This window comes from Halichoerus grypus, chromosome 5 (genome assembly GCF_964656455.1).
Source record: "Halichoerus grypus chromosome 5, mHalGry1.hap1.1, whole genome shotgun sequence".
Lineage (NCBI taxonomy): Eukaryota > Metazoa > Chordata > Mammalia > Carnivora > Phocidae > Halichoerus > Halichoerus grypus.
Genome location: NC_135716.1, coordinates 111,419,173 through 111,442,790, shown reverse-complemented (window position 1 = coordinate 111,442,790; position 23,618 = coordinate 111,419,173). Strand labels below are relative to the sequence as shown.

The following is a 23,618-nucleotide window of genomic DNA, read 5'->3' as shown; positions in this document are numbered from 1 at the left end:
AAACAGAATAGCTTTCTTAATTTCCTTTTCATTGTTAAGGTATAGCAATGCAATTAATTTTTTGTGGGTTGACTTTGTAATCTGCTACTTTGCTGCATTCGTTTATTAGCTGTTTTTGTAGAAGGGTTTTTTTACATATAAGATCATGCTGTCAACCGAGATAATTTTTTCTTTTCCAATTTGGATGACTTTTATTTCTTTTCCTCTTTATTTCTTTTGCTACTTCCAGTACTATGTTGAATAGAAATGGCAATATCAACGATTCTTGCCTTGTTCCTGATCTTAGAGGAAAAGGTTTTAGTCTTTTACCACCAAGTATGATGTTTGCTGTGGGTTTTTCATATATGGATGGCTTTTATTATGTTGAGGTAGTTGCCTTCTTTTCCTTCTCTGTTGAGTGTTTCAATCACGAAAGGATACCGAATTTTGTCAAATACATTTTCTGTATCAACTGAGATGATCCTGTGGTTTTTTTCCCTTCATTCTGTTAATGTGGTATATTACATTGATCAATTTTTGTATGTTGAACTATCCTTGCATTCTAGGAATAAATCCCATTTGGTAGTGGTATATAGTCTTTTTAGTACACTGCTGAATTTGGTTTACCAATATTTTGTTGAGGACTTTTGCATCAATGTTTATAAGGGATATTTATCTAGTGTGTCCTTACCTGGTTTTCCTATCAGGGTAATAATGCTGGCCTCACAGAATGAGTTAGGAAGTATTCCCTCCTATTTTTTGAAAAAGTTTAAAAAGACATTAGTTCTTTAAATGTGTAGTAGAATTCAGCAGTAAAGTCAACAAGTTCAGGGATTTTCTTCTCAAGAGACTTTTGATTACTGATTTAATCACTTTACTACTTATAGATCTATTCTGATTTTCCATTTCTTTGTGATTTAGTTGTGTATGCATGTGCACTGGTCATAATCACTTTTTAAGATATTTTAAAAATGTTTAAAATTTTAACTCCAGTGTAGTTAACATACAGTGTTATATTAGCTTCAGGTATACAGTATCTACTCTTAAATTATGTAGAAAACAAGATTTGGAGTTACAAACAAAAATTACATTAATACTAGCTTTTAGACCAGTAATTGTTCTTTTTTTAGTATTTCATTTATTTGAGAGGGAGAGACAGAGAGAAAGTGAGCGAGCAGGGGGAGGTACATGGGGGAGAGGGAGAGCATCTCAAGTACACTCCGTGCCCAAGCACAGAGCCCGATATGGGGCTCAGTCCCATGACCCTGAGATCACGACCTGAGGCAAAATCAAGAGTCAGACACTCAACTGAGTCACCCAGACACCCCAGTTTTCTTTAATGTATTAGTCTTAATTCATGTAGAAAACAAAAAGTGGAGTTACAACCCACTGTTAAAATAATAGCTTTTATAATTGCCCATGTGTTTACCTTAATTAGAATCTTTATTTCTTTATACAACTTTGAATTATTGTCTAGTGTCCTTTCCTTTCACCCTACATGAACAAGCATTTCTTGCAACGCAGGTCTAGTGGTAATGAGCTCCCTCAATCTTTGTCTGAAAATGTCTTGATTTTTTTTCCTCACTTTTTTTTTTTTTTTAAGATTTTATTTACTTATTTGACAGAGACACAGCGAGAGAGGGAACACAAGCGGGGGCAGAGGGAGAGGGAGAAGCAGGCCTCCCGCCCCGGAGCGGGGAGCCCGATGCGGGGCTCGATTCCAGGACCCCGGGATCATGACCTGAGCCGAAGGCAGATGCCCAACGACTGAGCCACCCAGGCGCCCCATTTTTCCTCACTTTTAAGGGACAGTTTTGCCAGATTTGGATTCTTGGTTGACAATTTTTTTCTTTTAGCACTTTGAATATATTGGCCCACTGTTTTTTGGACTCAAAAGTTTATGATGAGAACTCTGCTTGTACTCTTGTAGTCTTATTAAGAACCTCTTTTATGTGGTGACTGGCTTCTCTTTTGCTGCTTTCAAGATTTTCTCTGTCTTTTGCAAGTGTGATTATAATGTATCTCAGTGTGGATCTCTTTGACTTCACATTACCTGGAGTTCGCGGAGCTTCTTGGATGTTTATATTCATGTCTTTCAACAAATTTGGGAAGTTTTCAGCCATTATATCTTCAAATATTTTCTCTGACCCTTTCTCTCTTCTTCTGGGACTCTTGCAATGTGTATGTTGGTCCCCTTTGACTCTGTTCAGTTTTCTTTGATCTTTATTCTTTTTGTTCCTCAAATTCAGTAATTCCCAATATTCTATCTTCAAGTTCACTTATTCTTCTGCCTGCTGAAATCTGATTTTTAATCACTCTATGAGTCTTTCATTTCAGTTACTGGACTTTTCAGATCCAGAATTTTTTTTGTTTCCTTTTAGGTTTTCTATCTCTTTACTAATATTTCCATTTTGTTCATCTTTTTCTCAATCTTCCCCACTTCTTACTTTAGTTCTTTGAGCTTCTTTTAAAGTCTCTGTCTACTTTATCTGCCATCAAGTCTCTTTCAGATAATAGTTTCTATTTACAGCTGACCCTTGAACAACATGAGAATCAGAAGTGCTGACACCCCTGGACAGTTGAAAATCTGTGTATAATTTCTGGCTCTCCAAAAACTTCACTACTGTTGACTGGAACCCTTACCAATAGCACAGTCAACATATATTCTGTATATATTATATACTATAATCTTATGATGAAGGTAGCTAGAGAAAAGAAAATGTTATTAAGAAAATTATAAGAGAAAATACATTTGCAGTACTGTATTGCATTTATTGAAAACAATCTGCATATAAGTGGATGAGCACAGTTCAAATCCATGTTGTTCAAGGGTCAATATTCTTTTCCTTTGGGCTATACTTTCCTTTTCTTCATATACCTTGTGATTTTTGTTAAAAACTAGACATTTGAATCTAGTAATGTGGTAACTCAGGAAATCAGTCTCCCCTCTCCCCAGAGCTTGCTGTTTTTTGTTATTGATTTTGTCTTTTTGATTGTTACAGGCTATCTTTGTGCTGAAGATCAACCTGAGCTGTAAACTGTCTCAGGACTTTTCTGAGCCTTTCCCTGGGCACACACAGTCACTTTCTAATTTCCCCCAAATATGCAGTTGTTTTTGAATGTCCTAGTCTTTCCTGTCTGGCTCCCAAAAGCGGGGAGAAAAGAAAAATAAAAGGAAGAGAAGGATGACGCCCTTTAAGTCTCTTGGTAGTTATTTCAGCCGGAGGAAGAGGGGACTTGCAACAATGGAAAGTGGTGCAACACCAATGGCTGCTCACTTTCTTGCACCTGTGATCAGAAACAGCACAGCAATCACTGATCAGAGCACACAGATCTCTGATATATAGAAGACAAGGTCATTTTTGCCCACCCTGGTTCCTACAAGCTGCATGAAAGTTGCTCCAGAAATACAAGCACAGCTGCTTACCATGTGGCTGAAGGGTACAGGATGGTGCTAAGGGGTGCTAATGTGCTAAGAGTTGAAACTGACCAAATTAACCACAATTCACCATCGCAGCCTTCTCCTAGAAGTTACAAGGCTTCAATAAGCCCCAGAGTTCCAAAAGAGTCACATCAGATTCTGCCACAGCAATTGTTTTCTAGGTGGGAGACAGATTCCTGGTGCCTTCTACTCCATCTTCCCACAATCCTCCCACAAACCTGACTTTTTAATGCAGCTTGTTATGCCCATTTGGAGGCTTCGAAAGACTGAGAAACTTGCCTAAGGTCACACCCTTGACTGTATGCTACCATGTCTCTTACTTTAGTATATCTAAAAGAATAGGCTATCCAAAAGAATTTATAAAAGACTCCAAAGAGGTAAAAAATGTTTTGAACAATGGCTGCACTGTTGAAGTTTACAGTCTTCACAAGTGCCTACTTTGAAGTGAATATTTTGTTATGTGTTAGGTGATAAATGTTATCATTACTCACTCATGCACCTAAAACAAAACACTAGAAATCCTCATTTAATCCTTGCTTCCCAATTCAGTCACCAAGCACGTTCAATTCAACCTTCTTAACAATGCTCTAAAATATATTATTGCCTCTCCAACTGCACTGATAGTAGTTTTTTAATAAACTTTATTTTTGAGAAGAGTTTTAGATCTACAAAATAAGTGAGAAGAGCACAGAGTTCCCATATACCTTGTCCCCAGTTTCTCCTGTTTTACATTTTACATTAGTATAGAACATTTGTAACAATTAATGAACTAATATTGATACACTGTTAACTAAAGTCCATACTACATTCAGATTTCTAAATTTTTGTCTAATGTCCTTCTCCTATTCTAGGATCCCATCCAGGGAATCACATTACATTAAGTTGCCATGTCTTCTTAGGCTCCTCTTGGCTGTGACAATTTCTAAGACCTTCCATGTTTTTGATGACTTTGTTTGAGAAGTACTGGTCAGGTATTTTGAAGAATATTCCTCAATTGGGATTTCTCTTATGTTTGTTCATGATTGTATTGAGGTTATGGGTTTGGAGGAAGAAGACCACAGAAGTCAGTCCCATTTTCATCACATCATATCAAGGGTACAAATTATCACCAGGATATCACTATTGATATTGACCTTGATCAGCTGGCCAAGGTGTGCTTATAAGGTTTCTACAAAGCGACTTCAAAGAAACTACAGAGCTACATCATTCTTTTATTGGCAGCATTTTTAGGCCTTCATTATATCTTGCCTTAATTACTAAAGGAACCTCATAATTGTTCTCTCTACTGCCAGTTTCATAATTCAATCTCTTCTGCACACTATTACCAGGATGACATTTTTAGAATGTTGATTTGGATCATGCCACTCCCAGAGGCCAACTGCTTCAGTGTCTATCCATTACCTTCAGGCAACATTTTAAAAGCTTACTAAAAGAAATCAAGGCTCTTTGGAGAAATGACTTGCTCCTGTGCAGGAGCAGGTAAGAGACAAGATGAGCCTAGAGCTTTTTGTTGTCTTAAAATAAGGAAATTCTCAAAGAACCATGGGGACATGTCAAAAGGACACAACAGCCAGCTTGAAAGGACTCCTACTGGACAAAGCAGGGATAACTGGAGAATAATGAATTATAATTCACCAAATAAAAAAAGAGCCCACAAATTCACACTTATATAAATAAATGAATAAATATATTAGAGAAAAGGAAAAGCTCTTCCTTACAGTAGAATGCCAATTAATACAGAAGGAATGGGAGAGTGAGAAAATCTTAAGTGGATGTAAATCTGGTGAAAGAAGTTGTGGTAAGGAACAGGATAGTATATAATCTCAAAGCATCTGGAAACAAATAATAATAGAAGACAAAATAATAACTTTATTGTAGTTAAACTTGGCAGACATCACCTTAACCCAATGATTAGAGATACCATCATCAATTCTGAGGTAAACCATTATCATGCACCCACTGCATGGTTAATTGAAAAGACACATCATTGGTATACCTGCCAAAAATGCACAACGTGAATCTACTCATGAGGAAATGCAAGAAAAACCCAAACTGTGGGATTTTCCACAAAATAACTAGCTTGTACTCTTTAAATGTATCAAGGTCAAGACATACAAGAAGAGTGGAGGGAGTGTTTCAGATTAAAGGAGATTGATCTGACACAATTAATGCAATACATGATCCTGGAGTACTTAAAGTGGATCCAAAACCCAGGAGGTGAGGGGTAGGGAGTGGACAGGAGAGAGGATTAGGCAGGGGTCTGAAAGGGGGGACTTACAAAGAGTATTAACTGAGAAAAGTGATAAAACGTGAACATGCTTTGGGAATTTGGTAATAGTACTGTATCTATGATAATTTCCTGATTTTGATTAACTATTGGGTTCTGCTAAAAAAATAAAAGTCCTTGTTCTTAGGAAGTACACATTCATTCAAGTATTTAAGAAAAAAGGGCACAGTATCTTAACTTACTCTCAAATGGATCCCCTAAAAACGGGTATGGGTTTTACTTACACACACACATATTATTTATAACTTTTTTAAAAGTTTAAAAGTATACCAAAATAAAAATTACAACAACAGGGGCACCTGGGTGGCTCAGTCATTAAGCGTCTGCCTTCAGCTCAGCTCATGATCCCAGAGTCCTGGGATCCAGCCCCGCATCGGACTCCCTGCTCAGCGGGAGGTCTGCTTTTCCCTCTCCCACTCCCCCTGCTTGTGTTCCCTCTCTCGCTGTCTCTCTGTCAAAAAATAAATAAAATCTTGGGGCGCCTGGGTGGCTCAGATGGTTAAGCGTCTGCCTTTGGCTCAGGTCATGATCCCAGCGTCCTGGGATGGAGCCCCGCATTGGGCTCCCTGCTCAGCGGGGAGCCTGCTTCTCCCTCTCCCTCTGCCTCTCTCCCTGCTCATGCTCTCTCTCTCTCTCTGTATCCCTATGTCTCAAATGAATAAATAAAATCTTTAAAAAATAAAAAAATAAAACAAAATATTTATTTATTTATTTATTTATTTATTTTTAAGATTTTATTTAATTATTTGACAGAGAAAGAGACAGCGAGAGAGGGAACACAAGCAGGGGGAGTGGGAGAGGGAGAAGCAGGCTTCCTGCCGAGCAGGGAGTCCGATGCGGGGCTCGATCCCAGGACCCTGGGATCATGACCTGAGCCGAAGGCAGATGCTTAACGACTGAGCCACCCAGGCGCCCCATAAATAAAATCTTAAAAAAAGAAAAAAAACATTACAACAAAAAAACCTAAGAATAATTGCTTACAAATTTCTTGTCTTAAAGGAACCTCTGAGCCTTTGTACATACTACCTTTCTGCCTAAAATGCCTGCCTTCTCTTCACTTGGCCAACCGCTACCTACTCTTCTAGACAGCAAAAAGTGAAATTTTGAAATAAGGTGATGTCACTTTTGTCAAAATTCTCTAATGGTTTCCCTTAGACTTAAAAATATAAGTCTGGTCCCTGAGGAGGCCAACATGTCCAACAGATCTTTACCAACAGTGAAAATGTTTTAGATCTATGCTGTCTAATATGGTAGCCACTAGCCAAATCTAAGTGACAATGAGCACTTGAAATGTGGCTAATATAACTGATGAATTAATCTTTAGTTTTTAAAATTTAAATAGCCACATGTAGGTAGTAACTACCTTATAAAACAGCCCAGCTTTAAATACCCCTTGCTCCCTACTATGTTTTGGATTTCATTGGCCAACACACTCCTATTTACCTATGCTACAGTCACACTGGCTTTTTGCTATTCTTTAAACATATTGATCACAAAAAAAAAAAAGAAAAATTTTTTAAAATTAAAAAAAAAAACCCAAAACGTATCGCTCACATTCTGGCCTTAGTCATTACATTTACTGTTCTCTCAGCATGGAATACTATCACATGGTTTGCTCTCTCATTTCTCTCAGGTGTCTGCTCAAATGGTACCTTATCAGTCTATGTGCTCTATCCTTGAGTGCTCTACCTAAAATAGCACCCCATCACTCTATGTCCTTCATCCTGCTTTATATACTGAATACTGAAGGAGTGAAATGTCATGAATTCTGTAATTTACTTTCAAAAAAATATAATTTTATCCACTAAGAAAGTAGATGAAGTAAATGACAAAATATTAATGCTGAATCATTATATTGTATACCTGAAACTAATATAACACTGTGTGTTATTAACTATATTGGAATTAAAATTTTTAAAAAGATGAATATTAACTTTAATCTAGATGATAAGCATATGGATATTTCTTTATTATTCCAGTGTCTCTCTGTATATTTGAAAAATGTCCCAAATGAAAAAAAAAAATGGCAGATGAAATATGATCTGGAGCTAATGAGTAAACTATTCTTTCCTTCACAATTAAGTTTCATAAAAGGAGAATGAAATGCTATGTTGAGGTAGGTTTTGTTTTGTTGTTTTTAAGTCAGAACTCAAAAATACCTTTGTACATTGAAGAAAATGAAACAGAAGGAAGGGATGAAGATAAAAGTAGAAAAAACTAGTGGAGCAAGGACCTGGAAGAGATGGAAATAACATCCTGAATTAGCACTGTAAAGGCACAGAAATACTACATTCTGAAAAGGGAAGAAAAGAAATATGGCTAACTCTATAAGCTGGAAATTATAGGAGAAAAAGTTCAGAGAGCTTGAAAAATGATGGCTGATGAATTAACAAGCAAAATAGCCTGCCAAAGAGTTAGACAGGGCAAAATGGGCACAGAATCTGGGAAAAATGGCAAAGTTTGAAATAATCACCATGGGGAATGGGATAATTAATCAAGGTCAATAAAAATACACATGAAGTGACAATGCAGATACAACTTACTGCCAGCAATTTGTTTATGCAATGTTCTCTGACACTTGGCTACATGAACACAGGGTACAAAACATCAGATGAAGTATGCTTATTTGGATCAGAGGAAGGCTATTTAACATCAGAGTAGAGATCTTAAGTGGAACAGAGATATTGTATGAGTAAGAGAGTGAAAGAACTAGAGGGTTGTAAGTTTGATAAGTAAATAGCATAACCAGAATTTCAGAAATGGGATTATAATGGTGATAAATAAAATCTAAAAGGAAAATCAGTTATGTTGTTCTCTGTAATTAAAGTAAAATAAATTCTCTTTTTGGCTAGTGTGATTTAAATGTGGTTTTACCAAGAGCTGGAAGTTGACATGGCCCCTAAAGGTTTTATCAATTATAGAACAGAATTGCTTTTTTGTCAATAATGTCTCAACATCATGGTGTAATTTCACAAGTAATTTATTAATAATAATAGTGAAAGCTCATAAATTGGCTTGTTTTTGTGAATTAGATCTGATTTTATTTATTTATAAGATTTCATTTATTTATTTGAGAGAGAGAGAGCAAGCACAAGCAGGGAGGAGGGTCAGAGGGAGAGGGAAAAGCAAACTCCCCACTGAGCAGAGAGCCCGATGGGGGACTCGATCCCAGGACCCAAGATCATGACCTGAGCTGAAGGCAGACGCTTAACCTCAGACTGAGCCACCTAGGTGCCCCTAGAGCTAATTTTAATAACATAATTCTCACTCATATTCTAATATATTTCCTGGGTAGGAACATCCATGGGAGTATGTCATACATGTGAATGGAATTTTATGTTACAGCAGTGAAGATACTGAGAACTGTTAGCATATAGTATTGCTATTATTTTAAAGTATCTTGTACCACAGAAAATAGTGTCAGGAATGGTAATTATGACCTCTGGCTAAGATTTATTTAAATACAGAAGCTGGAAGAACAAGAGCTGTCATTCTTAATACCTTTACCATATTTCAAAAAATCTTTGGGAGCCAAGACTGCTTACCTTGGACTTCCATTAAATATATAACAAGAAAAGTTTCATTAGAAAATAATACACAATAAAAAAAAAAAAAACTTAGGGCACTTGGGTGGCTCAGTCGTTAAGCATCTGCCTTTGGCTCAGCATGGTCCCAGGGTCCTGGGATCGAGTCCCACATTGGGTTCCCAGCTCGGCAGGAAGCCTGTTTCTCCCTATTTCTCCCTACCCCATTCCCCCTGCTTGTGTTCCCTCTCTTGCTGTGTCTCTATCAAAATAAAAATAAAATCTTTAAAAAAAAACAACTTAAATTCTCAATCTATACCTCATGTCTACCTTGTTGGTTAGACTAATCCTGAACTTAAGTTACAGTCTGGGGTTGAGCAGAAAAGAATGTCAGTGAAGTTGGATCACACCACAGAAGTGGTTTTCAAAATAACAGCACACTCACAGGTTCCTAATTCCAGTCAATGTGGAATGGGAAAGGGGAGTTTCACAGGTAATATATAATGGTCACAAGCACCACTACTAAGAGAAGTATGAAATTCCAACATTAATGTTATATTGAAACCAGTACCACCAAATAAAATGCTACAGTTCTATAAACTGAGGAAGAAAACTGCACTTATCATTGGACTGTTTTGACACTTCTATTTAATCTCCTATATGCTTCAACAAATACCCATGACTAAAAACCAAAATATAAAATACTTACTTTTTCATTTTTTTTGAGTTATATTTGACTTGGTAAGCTGCCTGGATTAATTTGTCTGGACCACCATCAAACTGATGTGGAATGACCTTCTGAAAGTGCTAATAAAACATAAGCAAAGTATAAGAACTACTTAGTGCTGTTTATTACTGACTAATTAAGAGTAAAATCTAAAGACACTCAAGAAATCATGAACTGACCTACCTGTAACATCCCTTCCATGTCAAGTTGCATCAGTTCTGCCTGATTCATTTGAAGAAGTGCTAATCCTACTCGAAACACTATTTCTAAACCCTGTGGAAACACATTTTTATAAAGCCAAACTTGTCTTACTCTTCCATTGACAAAAACTAATCATTCAAAAGAATACTAAGGTAAATATTTGTCTTACTAGAACTGGCAAACTTTTTTTGTAAAAAGTCAGATAGCAAATATTTTAGGCTTTGTAGGCTATGTGGTTACTGTCACAATTCAACTCTGTCACTAAGACCAAAAGCAGACGGAGATAACACAACAAATGGGCATGGCTATGTTCCAAGAAAACTATTTACAAAAATAAGTGGAAGGACAGTTTTAGTACCTGAACCAGTAGGGTCAGCACACAAATCACAGTTTCCTGGCTCCAAACTAAACTAATTTAACTAGGTAATATAAGCTAATCTTCCCAAGATGTAATTAACAACAATTAACACTGGGTTTGATTAAGATATTCTATCTATCTATCTATCTATTTATTTATTTATTTATTTATTTTATTTATTTTTAAGTAAGCTCTATGACCCTGAGATCAAGAATCACATGCTCTCCCGGCTGAGCCAGCCAGCCTTTATTAATACTGATTAATAACACTTTCAAGTGCTACCTACAATTTGTCACCTAACCTGCCTACCTTCTCATCCAAAATATAGAATAAAAGACAAAAGATGACTACAACATGACAATGACAATTAAACCTGCAATATATTCACGGAATATAAAAAAAATATATTCATTACTTCTTGCTCTTTGGGTAACAGATGCAGAGCAATAATATTAACTGTAAGGCAAATTTCACTTCTCACTAATTCTCACTAAATCAATCAGGAGGTGATACAGAGGTTTAAGAGTGTGGGCTCCAGATTTCGACTGCCTGTATTTGAACGATGGTTACTACACTACTTATGTGCTGTGTGTCCACAGACAAGCTACTTAACCTTCCAGTAAGTCTCAGCTTCCTCATCTATCATCTATTAAATGTACTAACAGTACTTGATAGGGTTATTACAGGTTTAAAGGAGAATATCAAAGTAAGTAGTTTAGTATGGAACACATGGCTCCTCACTGCTTTGCACTAATGATTAACCCAATGATTCCTTTGCTCAGCCTGCCCATTAGCTTACCTCGGACATAAAGATATCAAATATCCTTGTTGCAATTGGTAATGGAAAAGTCGTAAGAAAGATAGTCAGAAACCAGGATGATGCATACATTGAGGTATGAAAACTCTGAGACTGAAAATGCACAAAGAGCTCTGGAAGATGCTCCTAAAGAGAAGAAAAGAATTAATTAAAACACAGTAAAATTGAGCATTTCAAACCAGATTACTGTGTGTATACGAGATAAGCCTATATCAAACACAAAGATCAGGCATCACTTAGAAAAGTTAAGATGTGGAGCGCCTCGGTGGCTCAGTCATTAAGCGTCTGCCTTTGGCTTGGGTCATGATCCCAGGGTCCTGGGATGGAGCCCCGCATCGGGCTCCCTGCTTGGCGGGAAGACTGCTTCTCCCTCTCCCACTCCCCCTGCTTGTGTTCCCTCTCTCACTGTCTCTCTCTCTCTGTCAAATAAATAAACAAAATCTTTAAAAAAAAAAAAGTTAAGATGTAGAAATTGATACATTCAGGATGATGGTTACTATCAGGGAAGGGAAGAAGGGGAAAAGGATGTGGAGTTAGAACTTAGGCTGTATCTGTAACATTTATTAATAAAAATAACAAAACAAGTAAATAAAACTTTAATATTTGTTTAATCATGTTGGTAGGAACATGGGGTCTGATATTCTCAATACTTTTATATAAACTATAATAATTCCAAAAAAATTTTTTTAAAGGAAAGAAATGCTATACTGAAACACATTCATGTGCTATCTACCACTGATTACCTTCCTACCTTCTCACCTAAAATACAGATGCTTCCTCAATTCTAGTAATTCAAAACATAAATGACACATTAACTGAAAATAAACCACGAGAGATTAAGGTTGGTTAAAAACAAGCCTACGTGGGTCCCTACGTGGCTCAAGTCAGTGTGATCTCCCAGTCCCACATCAAGCTCCCTGCTCAGCAGGGAGTCCACTTCTCCCTCTCCCTCTACCCCACCCCCTCATGCACACTCATGCTCTCTCTCTCAAATAAATAAATAAAATCTTTTTTAAAAAAGCCTACTATTTCAGAAAGAAAACTTTAACTAAGAATCATCTCAAGACCTACTTTGTCTTCTTTAAAATGTGCCAACATTTTGCATATCCCTTTTTGTCCCCACCACACATACAAAGGAAAGCATTTTAAAATTCTTGTAGGTAAGGCTGCCAGGGAAAAGGAGACTTGTAAAAGTGGTTCTCATGTCAGGTGAATCATTAACCTATATTCTTAAGTTCTGCTTATCTAATTGAAATTTAAGTAAATGAAAATACACCATTATATTACCGGACAATACAGTAAACTAATTTATATATTTATAGTTTACTATAGGGGCACCTGGGTGGCTCAGTCAGTTAAGAAGCTATCTTCGGCTCAGGTCATGATCCCAGGGTCCTGGGATCGAGCCCTTCGTCGGGCTCTCTGCTCTGTGGAGAGCCTACTTCTCCCTCTCCCTCTGCCTGCCACTCTGCCTATCTGTGCTCTCTCTCTTTCTGTCAAATAAATATAATCTTAAAAAAAAATATATATATATATATAGCTTACTATATATATTATTAGTATATAATATATTAGTTAATAATATATATATATCTACTATATATATGTAAATTAACTCCAGAAAGGTAAAATATTCCAAAATATATTTTTCACTTGATTTTGATTCCTCTCCTCCTCTTCTATATACCCTCACACAGTCACTAGACTCTTGGTCTTAAACTAGCAACATAAAAGCCTTATTTTAAGAAAAGATTACAGGCTAGCAAAAGAGTGAGATAAAAAGGGAAAGGTAGGAGAAAGGACTGAAAGAACCAGAACAGCCAAGTCTCAAAGGAAATGAACTGATGTCAGTGTCATAATGTCATAAGCTCCTATGAGAGCACAGTCTATTTAACAACAGAATACAATAGGGCATAAAAAGGAAACTCATGCATTTAGGCAATGTGGTTGTGATAGATTTGGAACAAATGCTTAAAGTCTGAATATGAAAACTGCAGTCAAGTTCCAGACTGTGATCTACCTGTAAACAGTATCTAACTGGGAAGTAGGTCTAAACTGTGTTAACCAACGAACAAATGATCACATGATTAAAACACTGATTTTTCAATTGCTATAATGCTTTTAACATTAAATTTGCTTAGTTGTCACTCAAACCAAGATGACACAAATATAAAGGCAATATGCCTTTTTGTTAACACTACAATTTTAGGGGTGCCTGGGTGGCTCAGTCGTTAAGCATCTGCCTTCGGCTCAGGTCATGATCCCAGGGTCCTGGGATCGAGCCCCTTGTCGGGCTCCCTGCTCCGCGGGATTGCTTCTCCCTCTCCCTCTGCCCCTGCTTGTGTTCCCTCTCTCTCTGTGTCTCTCTCTGTCAAATAAACAAAATCTTAAAAAAAAAAAAAAAACTACAATTTTACCTGTATCATGCATTCAAACTGGTACATACAAAGGCCCAATTCTGCCATACTTGGTTTAAAAAGTTCACGAAGTCTATAATCTTGCATTAATTTAACAAATACACAGAAAGCTTCTTCTTCTGGCATCTACATTAGGAGGGGAAAAAAAGCAACATAGGTTAATGTTCTGTCATACACAAATAAGCTAAATTCTATTTAAACTAAGTACCCATTCATCTATAAACACTGATTTGAGTGGCCATGTGATACAATGTTAAGTAGGAATCAAAAGGTTCCAATCTCCCATTCTCAGAATGAGAAGTTAAATCTTATAACCTCTGAGACTAACTGCCTCACTTGCCTAATTCATGAATTCAATCAACCAATATTCATTTAGAGCCAGATACTTCTGTTTTTCTGGGTATATACCAGTGAACAAAATAAACACTCTACCCTCATGGAACTTGAACATCCTACTGGGGGGAGACAGACGATAAATGTAATAAATCAATTAGTATGTATGCCAGATGGTTTTGAGTGCTACAGAAAGAAAATAGAGTAGGGTACAGGAAATGCTGGAAGATACACTGCTATTTTATGTAGGCAGATTAGGGAAAGTCCCTTGATAGGGGAGCATTTGAACAGAATACTGAAGAAATAAGGGGGCAACTGAGGAAAGAACAGTCCTGGGAGAATGAATAAACAAGGCCTTGAAGTAGAATCACAATTGGCATGCTAAAGGAACAGCAAATAGGAGACTACTAATTAGGAGGAATTCTACAAGTGCAGTTAGGTTATGAAGGAGAAATACAGGGAACCAAATTACATAGAGCTTCAGAAGCCACTGTAAGGATTTGGACTTTTATCTTATGTGTGATGGGAAAACTTTCAACAGTTCTGAGCAGAAATGATAGGATACAGTATAGGTGTTAAACACACACACACACACACAAACTTGTAAAATAAAATTTCAAAGAATCTGTAAGCAAGGTTTAAAAGTACCAATTTCACATTTTATGTGTAACTCACAAGAAAAACTATCAAATAAGATAATGAATGTAAGAGCTACACAGATACTCAGAATATTTTCTAATTTTCTAATGCTCATTCACTCACATTATAACAATGTGTTTTAAAAGAGGAAACTCAAAGGTTCTCTAGGTATTCTTCTTACTAAAGACTGCTTCTAATAACATTTTTCCTGGCCTTGACACAGCCATGGATAGAAGTCAAGTGTTACTGTTGGTAAAACCTGTACTTCCTTCCTCCCCACACACACAGCCACAGTTCTGCCTTGGAGACTATTCCTATCAATCCCTTCAAGCCCTACAGCCCCACTGCAAGAAGCCCAACAATCCAGAACTCTCATCCCATGTGGTTCTACTGCTCCTTAATCTAACCCTATATCCAGCCTTCCCTAAACCCTTTCCACAGCACTTTCTGGAACTCATAACCTGCCATCAACAAAATATCCTACCTACATCCTCAATCTCTCTACCAGATGTTCTTTCACCATTTTCCTCTAACTGAAACTTGTCTCCGCTAAGGTGGCTGTTTTCTCTCCCATAGCACTGGAAGAAGCCAAGGATTAGAGAGGTATATGTCCTTCCCTGGACCTTACTGACTCATTGTCATTGCATTAACTCCCCCTTCTCTCTGAAACAATACCTGTAGGTGTTACTTATGACTCTTCTTTTTTGTAGTATCTACAAACCTCTAGGTCACCGACCCAAACCCTACTCATTTTCATGAGGACTAATTCCCTGGCCTAGCAGATCTTTGCCTTCCTTTCCTCCAATGATCCTCACTCAGGCTCTAGAGCCACACCACTTAAGATTCAAATACCACTTAATAGAGTGGGAGAGACTACGCTATCCCTAAGCCCTCCCAACTTGAAAGTATATAATGGGCCACTCCTCATGACCCCAGTGCAACTCTTTCTGCCCATGGGTTCTGTTTCTGTGACCTTCAGCAAATAGAGGTTACTCTCTATTGCTCAGTTTCAACATATATCAAATGGGTAAAATAACAGCACTTATTTCATAGGGTTGCAATGAAGATTAATACACACAGAGTATTTACAGCTATATGACTTTGCAAGCATATCAGTCATTTATAGCACACTACCTTTTTTCTGTTCCTGTGCTCTCTGCTACCTACCCTGTTACATTTATTCATTCACTTATATCTACAATTACTCTTGCCTCTCTCTCTCAGTAATAATTCCAACTCAAAAATTCCACCCTTGGATAAATCCAACTCTACAACTACATCTAGATAGCAGAAAGTGGCTGGGTAAAAACAAAACACTTAACCATGCTGGCTGGTCTCACTTTGAATTCAGGACCACTAATGTCAGTGGGTACTTAATGCTTCTGGTATATTTTATTTCCCTAATTCAATCACTCTCATTCTCCTAGGCCACCATTTCAAACTTCTCTGTCCTCAAGCTTCCATTACCTCCTTCCCACTCAACTCTAAGCTAATGATCTTATTTGGTATTTCAATTTTTTAAAAATTAGAAGCAATTAGAACAGAATTTTCCCATTCTCACACCACCACAAATACCATCCTACCTGCCTCTGTACCCATTTTATAACCCCTAGACTCTCTCTTCTATTGGCCTGAACCTTTAGTTCTCGTCTCATATTTTCAAATGCCCTACTTACATTTCCACTTGGATGTCCAAAAGACATCTCAAACCACTTGTAATTTCCTACCCTGCCATTCCTTGCCCAAACTTCCACTCAAAATCCATATGCGTCATCACAATCTCCTTCCTCTTTTACTCCACATCTAATCTTTCAGTAACTCCTGTTGGCTCTAAATTCAAATTATTTCAAGAATCAACCACCTCCGACCATTCACAGCTAGTCCAAACCACCATCAAAAGAGCAGCCCGTTGTCTGGACAACTCCACAAGGCTCTTCATTGATGTGGGAAACAAAAGCAGAGGAAAAGTCTCTCCATTCTGCTCCACTGACAAGACCGTGACACAGGCAGAGCGATATTCCTCCAGGAACTCAGCTGCCTCGATGTTAATATTTTGCTAAGGATAAAAGGCAATCTTAGCCCAACCCCAGGAACCTGTAAGTCTACTTTAACATATAAAAATTCCTTTGGAAATTTCCTTTATCTCTACTCCCCAAGATACATGTTGGCAATCATCCCCCAAACATACGACCCACTGATATACATCTGAAGGGTCTCATGACTAAGGTTTTACTAGACAGGAATAAATGACCTTTACCCAACAATAGCTAGCCCCCTCAAGGTTCTGGAAACCTTGTTCCCAAAACTCCTTAGAGACTACGCTATCCCTAACCCCTCCCAACTTGAAAGTATATAATGGGCCACTCCTCATGACCGCAGTACAACTCTTTCTGCCCATGGGTTCTGTTTCTGTGTTTTATTAAAAACCACCTTTTGCACCAAAGTCATCTCAAGAATTTTTTCCTGGCCATCGGCTTTGAACTCAATGTTTTTCCTACATCATTCATGGGTCACTCTGCCACCTCCCTGTGCTTTCTTCCTGTCTATTCCCTGTACAGCATGGAACTGCCAGAGTGATCCTCTCAAAGCATGAATTAGACCATTTCACTCTACGGCTCAAAATACCCTAGTGGCTTCTCATATCCTCAGTAAAAGCCAAAATCCTTACAAGATCCTACATTACATGACCCCTTACTACTTCTCTAACCTCTTCTCCTACCACTACCTTCCCCTTTGCATTCCACCCCTACCACCCCTCATTCTAGTCACAGTGGGAATGAATACATTTTTTTGTCTTACAAGAATTCCTTCTCTTCTGAACATATCAAAAAAAGTTTCATTCCCTTCTTCCTCTGCAATAGCATTGATATGGGAACTGACAATATTTTTAAAAAAATGAGTTGAAATAATTGAATAAAAGACCCAAAAGAAAAAAATCAGTGGGCCCTTCTCAAAAAGACTGAAACAATGGTCACAAAATGAAAAAGTGTGACACCAAGTGAAATATAAATATGAAGAACAATCGTGCTGCTACATACTTTCTCTATGACACTAACTTAAAGAGAATCCATGCCTTTTGCAAAGGTCTAACGGTGGCAAAATCTACCTAATTTTATATGAGTATTAAGATACACACAAAACATATATCCAGCACTTTTAGCTATTTTCAAACAACATGTACTAATTAAGCTAACTTTGCAAAATTTTTTTCTCAGACTCCAAGTTGCGTTGCCAAGCTAGTATGTGGGAGGCAATAGAGCAATGGGTGTATCAGAATGAGCTTTAGAAACAAAGAGAGGGGGCTTTCTAGCTTATGGCCCTAGGCTAGAAAATTATTATTATGGCAATGTATTAGCTGCCATTGACAATACTAGCTAAGTAAATTAATCACTAAATAAAAGTACCACTACCAGACTACAGTATCCTGAAGGAAAATGTGATGGCCCCTTAGGATTCCTACAGAGCTAGGTCTGCTGTTAGGAGATTCCTAACTCAAGTAAGGAAAAGCTGCTCTTTAAATGCTCAATAGAAATGACTACTGAAAGGTTATTTTGGAGCTAATATGAAAGTAAAAGGCATAGAATTATGAAAAAAAATTACTGGATTGATAATAGGAATGCTTGAGTTCAATAGTAAAAATCCTACCAATACTAATCAATTACAAATTAGGAAAAATCACAATCGTACAAAACCGTTACACCTCGACATTAACAAAACTAGTTTTGTTTTTATTATTTACAAGCCAATGTCACCTAGAAATGGACAATTATCCTACAACAATTGGTAGTAGTTCTTATAACAACTATGGTAGTAGTTGTTATAAAACAAAATAAAAATCTGTCACTTTTATTATAAACCAATGTCTCTGACATCAGGTTTTTGCTACTCAGAAAAGTAGCGTCACAGTTAGAGAGCTTTAAAACTCAGGCAGAACTCTCAGGAAACTGAAGCAAAGAATGGGGAAACAGTTTCAGATTCCTACTCTGCTTTTATCTACCAAGAAAAGTGATCTTGGGCAAGACACCAAACTTTTATTGCATGTCTACTATGTGGAAAACACCAGCTAGGTTTTTACATTTATTATCTCATATGACCTCACAATGAATCTGACAGTAGATAGTATTACCTAATTCAGGCTCAGAGAGAGACTAAATAATCTAGCCGACATTCACAGAATTCAGTGTAGTACTAAGATGCAAAAACCAGTATATATGACTCAAATCATAGCTATCGCCAAGGTTTCTCTTCAGATTACATTTTAGTCTGAGAATAATATAGAGTATGATGGACTTGAAAAAAAAATTTCAACAAAGGTGAAGAGAAAACACTATTTACCATTTCCCCTCAAAGATATAAATGATGATCCTGTCCCTGACTTCTGAAAACATCCCACCCGAACCCACTCCAAAATTATTCGCTGGTAATGGAAATATAGGTTGTATCTCTGGGGCAGTAAGAATAACTGAGTACCTCTATTTTAGAGCCTATAACAAGGTAGGCGTAACAAGCCCTCAACTCTATCACAACCAAAATTTCTGTGTAAATTTGCAAAGATGTATGATATTAATAAGATTTTCATATCAACACTTCAATCATGTCCTCCTTGGTTCGGAAAAGGTGAGTCTTTATTAAATACTGACATGTAAGTTAAGATTTAAAAGTAGATACAGGCTTTAGTGGAATATTATGGTCCAAATGTAGATACCAAGAAGTTGAAATTTTGTTTAGTGGCAGGATATTATTGCATATGTTATTTTCAACACTTTTAATATTTTAAACTGCAAACTAAATATCCCTATTTAAATTATGCCTAGGGAAAAATTTCCAGTATCTAATGCTTAATAAAAACAAGGATGATTTTTAAATTCTCCAACTTCAATAAAGAACTTAATCAGACACTTAATACTTGTACTAACTTACCTGCATAAGCAACAATCCAACTATAAAAGCACTTCCTTGACAGTAACCAACCTCACGATCCACTAAAGAATATGCCTAAAAAGTAAAAAAATGTTCAGAATACTTTAACATGATGTATTATATCTTCCTTCTCTAAAAACCTAAAAATCGTGAGACAGTGGAGTAAAGACCATTTATTTTTTAGAAAAGCTTTTGCTTGTTTGTTATACAAGTTATCCTGTAAGTGTTTAAAAAGTAGGTGATTTATTATATAAAATTTTCTTTTGACAATTTCCCAATTAGAAACTGACAGCTCCTAAGGACAAGAAAATAAAGGAATTTGTACTCAGTGAAGTAACTAAGCTTTAAAAATGTTTATCTGAGATAAAACCAGAGTAAGGTTAGGGTAAAGCACTGGAAAAACTGAGATGGTTTAAGAAGAAATTAATATTTCTTCTGCATATTGCATATTTCAACTGCAGAGGTAGTTGAAAGGGAAAAGAATTATGAGAAGAAAAAAGGCAATATTGAAAGAAAAAATTACAATGGCGCACACTTTTAATGGCTAAGAACTTTTAACAGTGCTGGCCACAGTAAGCAGAAAACTTTGTTCCTAGATTGTGAAACTCACAGAAGATAAATTATCCATTTTCATAAATGATCTTTCTATGGTGTATAGTGATTTATAGGTTATTTGATTTCAACCAACTAGTACTAAGCAAAGTGATGAATTTTCTAAGTTCTCTAAACTAGACAGTAATGTAGCATCAAAAATAAAGCAGAAATTAGGCTAACAACAAATTTTTGCAGAAGAAACTGATTATTGTGCCGAGGATTCATGCTTCATTATATGTATAATTTCAATCTTCTGAGAATTCATTTCAAAAAATGAATAAATAGAACTTACCTTCATTACATTAAATAAAACCTCCTGTCCAAGGCTATCTTTTTCCTTAAAAAAATTGTGTTCAGGATAAGTTCTAGCAATGTCCCTTCGGATCAATTTTTCACATGGTGAGGTCATTTTCAGGAGTTCTGAATACTGATCCTTAATTGGCATACTTTGTGCACTGCATAAAAGTTGCCAAACTATTGCTCTAAAGTGGTGGGGTATCCCTTTACGAACAAGCTCCTAAAAATAAAAATAAACGTAAAATAAAATTTTAAAAATGAACCAGTTAAGTCTCCTACCTTAAAAGCCAAAGAAGACTTACTGGGGATTGGAATGGAGTAGAACATTCTATCAAATTTATAATTCACAAAGCTACTCTTAATACTAGGGAACCTTTTAACCAAGGCTAAGACTTGGCCCTTGGCTGTATCCTATTCTGTTCAGAGGGTTACAATGCCATGGATAAATTCTTGACATTTCTCCCAAAGTATGGCCTCTAAAGCTACTAAGGAAGTAATTGATAATCTGCAGAGCTGTGAATGAAAGCACAGTAACCATTATCTTTCAAAGGGGTGTTTTAGGCAAAAAAAGTTAAATACCGATAATTCAAAGATATCAGATGTTACAACTTCATTCCTGAATCTATAAAATGTGAGGATTTAATTTCTAAAATAATTTTCAGCTATATATTTCTACCATTAGGATACATCTATAAAAACTGATATGTACAGTCAAAACTTTTATGGGCACAAATAAATGAAAACATAAAGCAGAGCTCTATTACAGCCCTTGGAAAGTACTAGAATCTGATTTTTTAAAATCTTCTATTAATCCATGCCTTGATGCCCCTTTGGGATAAGAGGAAGAACTTCAACAAAGAATACGAATACCTTAACTTGCTTTTCCTTCTTTTTGCGTACATCTTCCCATTCATTAACAATTCTTCCCCAAAGAATCCAAGAATCTTCTTCAAGGTGGCTGAGGTTGCTAGAGGCTGATGAACTTGATACAAGGGAGGAGCCACTGTTTCTTCTTGACCCATTTACAGATCTTAAAGACTTACTATCCGTCTCTAACAATCTAAAACATAATTAAAAATTGCTCAAGATCTAATTTCACAGTGATACTTGATGAAGTAATGATGATACTTAGAGCTTCACTATAGCTGTGGTTTTAGAATATGCATAATTTCAATAATATCTGATTGGCATCTATAAAATTACTGCTATTTTTGTTATCTAAGCATAGCAATTTGAAAAAATTTTAATATTTATTTGAGAGACAGAGAGAGCAGGGGGAGAGGCAGAGGGGTAGGGAGAGGGAGGGGAAAAGAATCTCAAGCTGACTCTGCACTGAGCGCAGAGCCTGCCACAGGGCTTGATCTCACATCCCTGAGATCATGAACTGAGCTGAAACCAAGAGTTGGATGCTTAACTGACTGAGCCACCAGGTGCCCCACAATTTCAGAACTTGATGGTAAATTATGTTAAATATTTTAGTGCTATTAGTCCCATTATAATTTCCCTTCATCTCCACTAAAAATACAAATTAGGAGAAATCTGGTGAGAAAAACAGTTGGGAGGGCTTCAGGAAAAAAGAAACTACAGTTGGAACAGGTATAACAAATTCTATGAAAGAACTAATCCTAATATGTTTAGAATATGTCCTGGGCTAGAAAAAAGCAAGGCAAAGCCATACAAATCATCCAAATCCCTTCTCTTTTTTAATTTTTCTCTACCCATGTATATATAAATCTGCCCAAAGTGTTTTGTTTGGTCATGCAGTGTTTGTATAAATTGAACAATTATTAATATGAAAATTGGAAGATTTTACTTATTTGTTTATATACACATATATTTATATTTATTTACAATTCTGGGGTTCTCTTGAAAAATAAAAAGATAGGGCAAAACCAGGCCCATATTTCTGCATAGGAACAACAAGGTGTAGCAGAGTAAGAGCTTCTCCCTTTAGATGGAGGACTTTAATCCACTCAATCTCCATAATCCCTACTATCTCCCAAAAACTCAGGCCAACTAACAGCTGTTATTTATCACTGGGTTTGCACTCTCAAACAAAGACCTCTTCACTCTTAAGGACCTATAGCCTTTGTGTTTCCTTATCTGTTGAAAGATGAATTAAGATAATTTCAGAGATCAATTCCATGACTCATCACAACATCAAATCCATTATTTCTTTTATAAAGAAACAGACTATAAAAAAAAGGTTGGAAAATGTGGCTCCATCACTATAAAGATGTAAATTACATGTCATTCAAATAAGGGTCCTAAAAGAGCTATTTGTGTTTTTAACATGGCTTCTATTTACTTCCAGTAATTTCTTGAGTAAGTCACCTGCTTAGGATATAAGAAATGCTCGCAGTAGTAATTTAAGATAAATAAAAACTAATAAAGGAAAGAAACGTATATGTCAAACCCTACTGAACAGACTACAGAAACATCCTTTATATTTATAATTTACTCATCCTTATATCCCTGACAGCATTTAACTCAGTACAAAGTACATTAAATACTGAGATGAAATAAAATCAAAATTCCCATATTAAAAAAAACTTCAAATCCCAAATATGTCATATTCAATAATACAACACAATAACACAAATTGAACAAATTCTATCCTTATTCATGGGATAATTTAATACATTTCCATTTCAACATAATTTATATAAAATATCCCAAATATTGCTAGAAACAGAAAAATTTATACAACCAGGCAAATTAAGGGTCAACTATTTGCTATAAATATTCTTTATTAGAAAAAAATAATGATGATGTTTTACTTAAATACTGTTTTTTCCACAGATATTATTTCAGTAAGTCCACAATATATCCTATGGAAAAATTAGTAAACATATGTAAATACTTTTATGTATGAGTCTAATCCCTCAGAATTCTAAATGGAATAGAGAAACAAGGTTTACTGAAACAACTTGAACCTAAGTCCTGTATTTCAGTTCATTATTCATTGAGTGCTTGCTATTAGGCCAAGTAACTAAACTACAGCACTACCATCAATAGAGAGACATGGAGTTAAAAAGAAAATAATGGTATTTCCTAAGTTAAATGTAAGTTTGAGATATAAT

At 36.3% G+C, this 23,618-nt stretch overlaps 1 protein-coding gene across 8 annotated transcripts in view; it reads right to left on the bottom strand.

Moving 5' to 3' along the window:
- The window catches only part of EVI5 (ecotropic viral integration site 5), a 197,921-nt gene that overhangs the window by 117,936 nt on the left and 56,367 nt on the right, over nt 1-23,618 (bottom strand). For all 8 annotated transcript variants that reach the window (XM_078072757.1, XM_036103381.2, XM_036103382.2 and 5 more), the window contains 7 exons: nt 21,406-21,595; nt 20,531-20,755; nt 19,645-19,719; nt 13,753-13,878; nt 11,318-11,461; nt 10,143-10,232; nt 9,942-10,039 (listed from right to left, as the gene is read on the bottom strand). In XM_078072757.1, the coding sequence (XP_077928883.1) occupies nt 9,942-10,039; nt 10,143-10,232; nt 11,318-11,461; nt 13,753-13,878; nt 19,645-19,719; nt 20,531-20,755; nt 21,406-21,595 (948 nt within the window). The remainder of the gene's footprint in view (nt 1-9,941; nt 10,040-10,142; nt 10,233-11,317; nt 11,462-13,752; nt 13,879-19,644; nt 19,720-20,530; nt 20,756-21,405; nt 21,596-23,618) is intronic.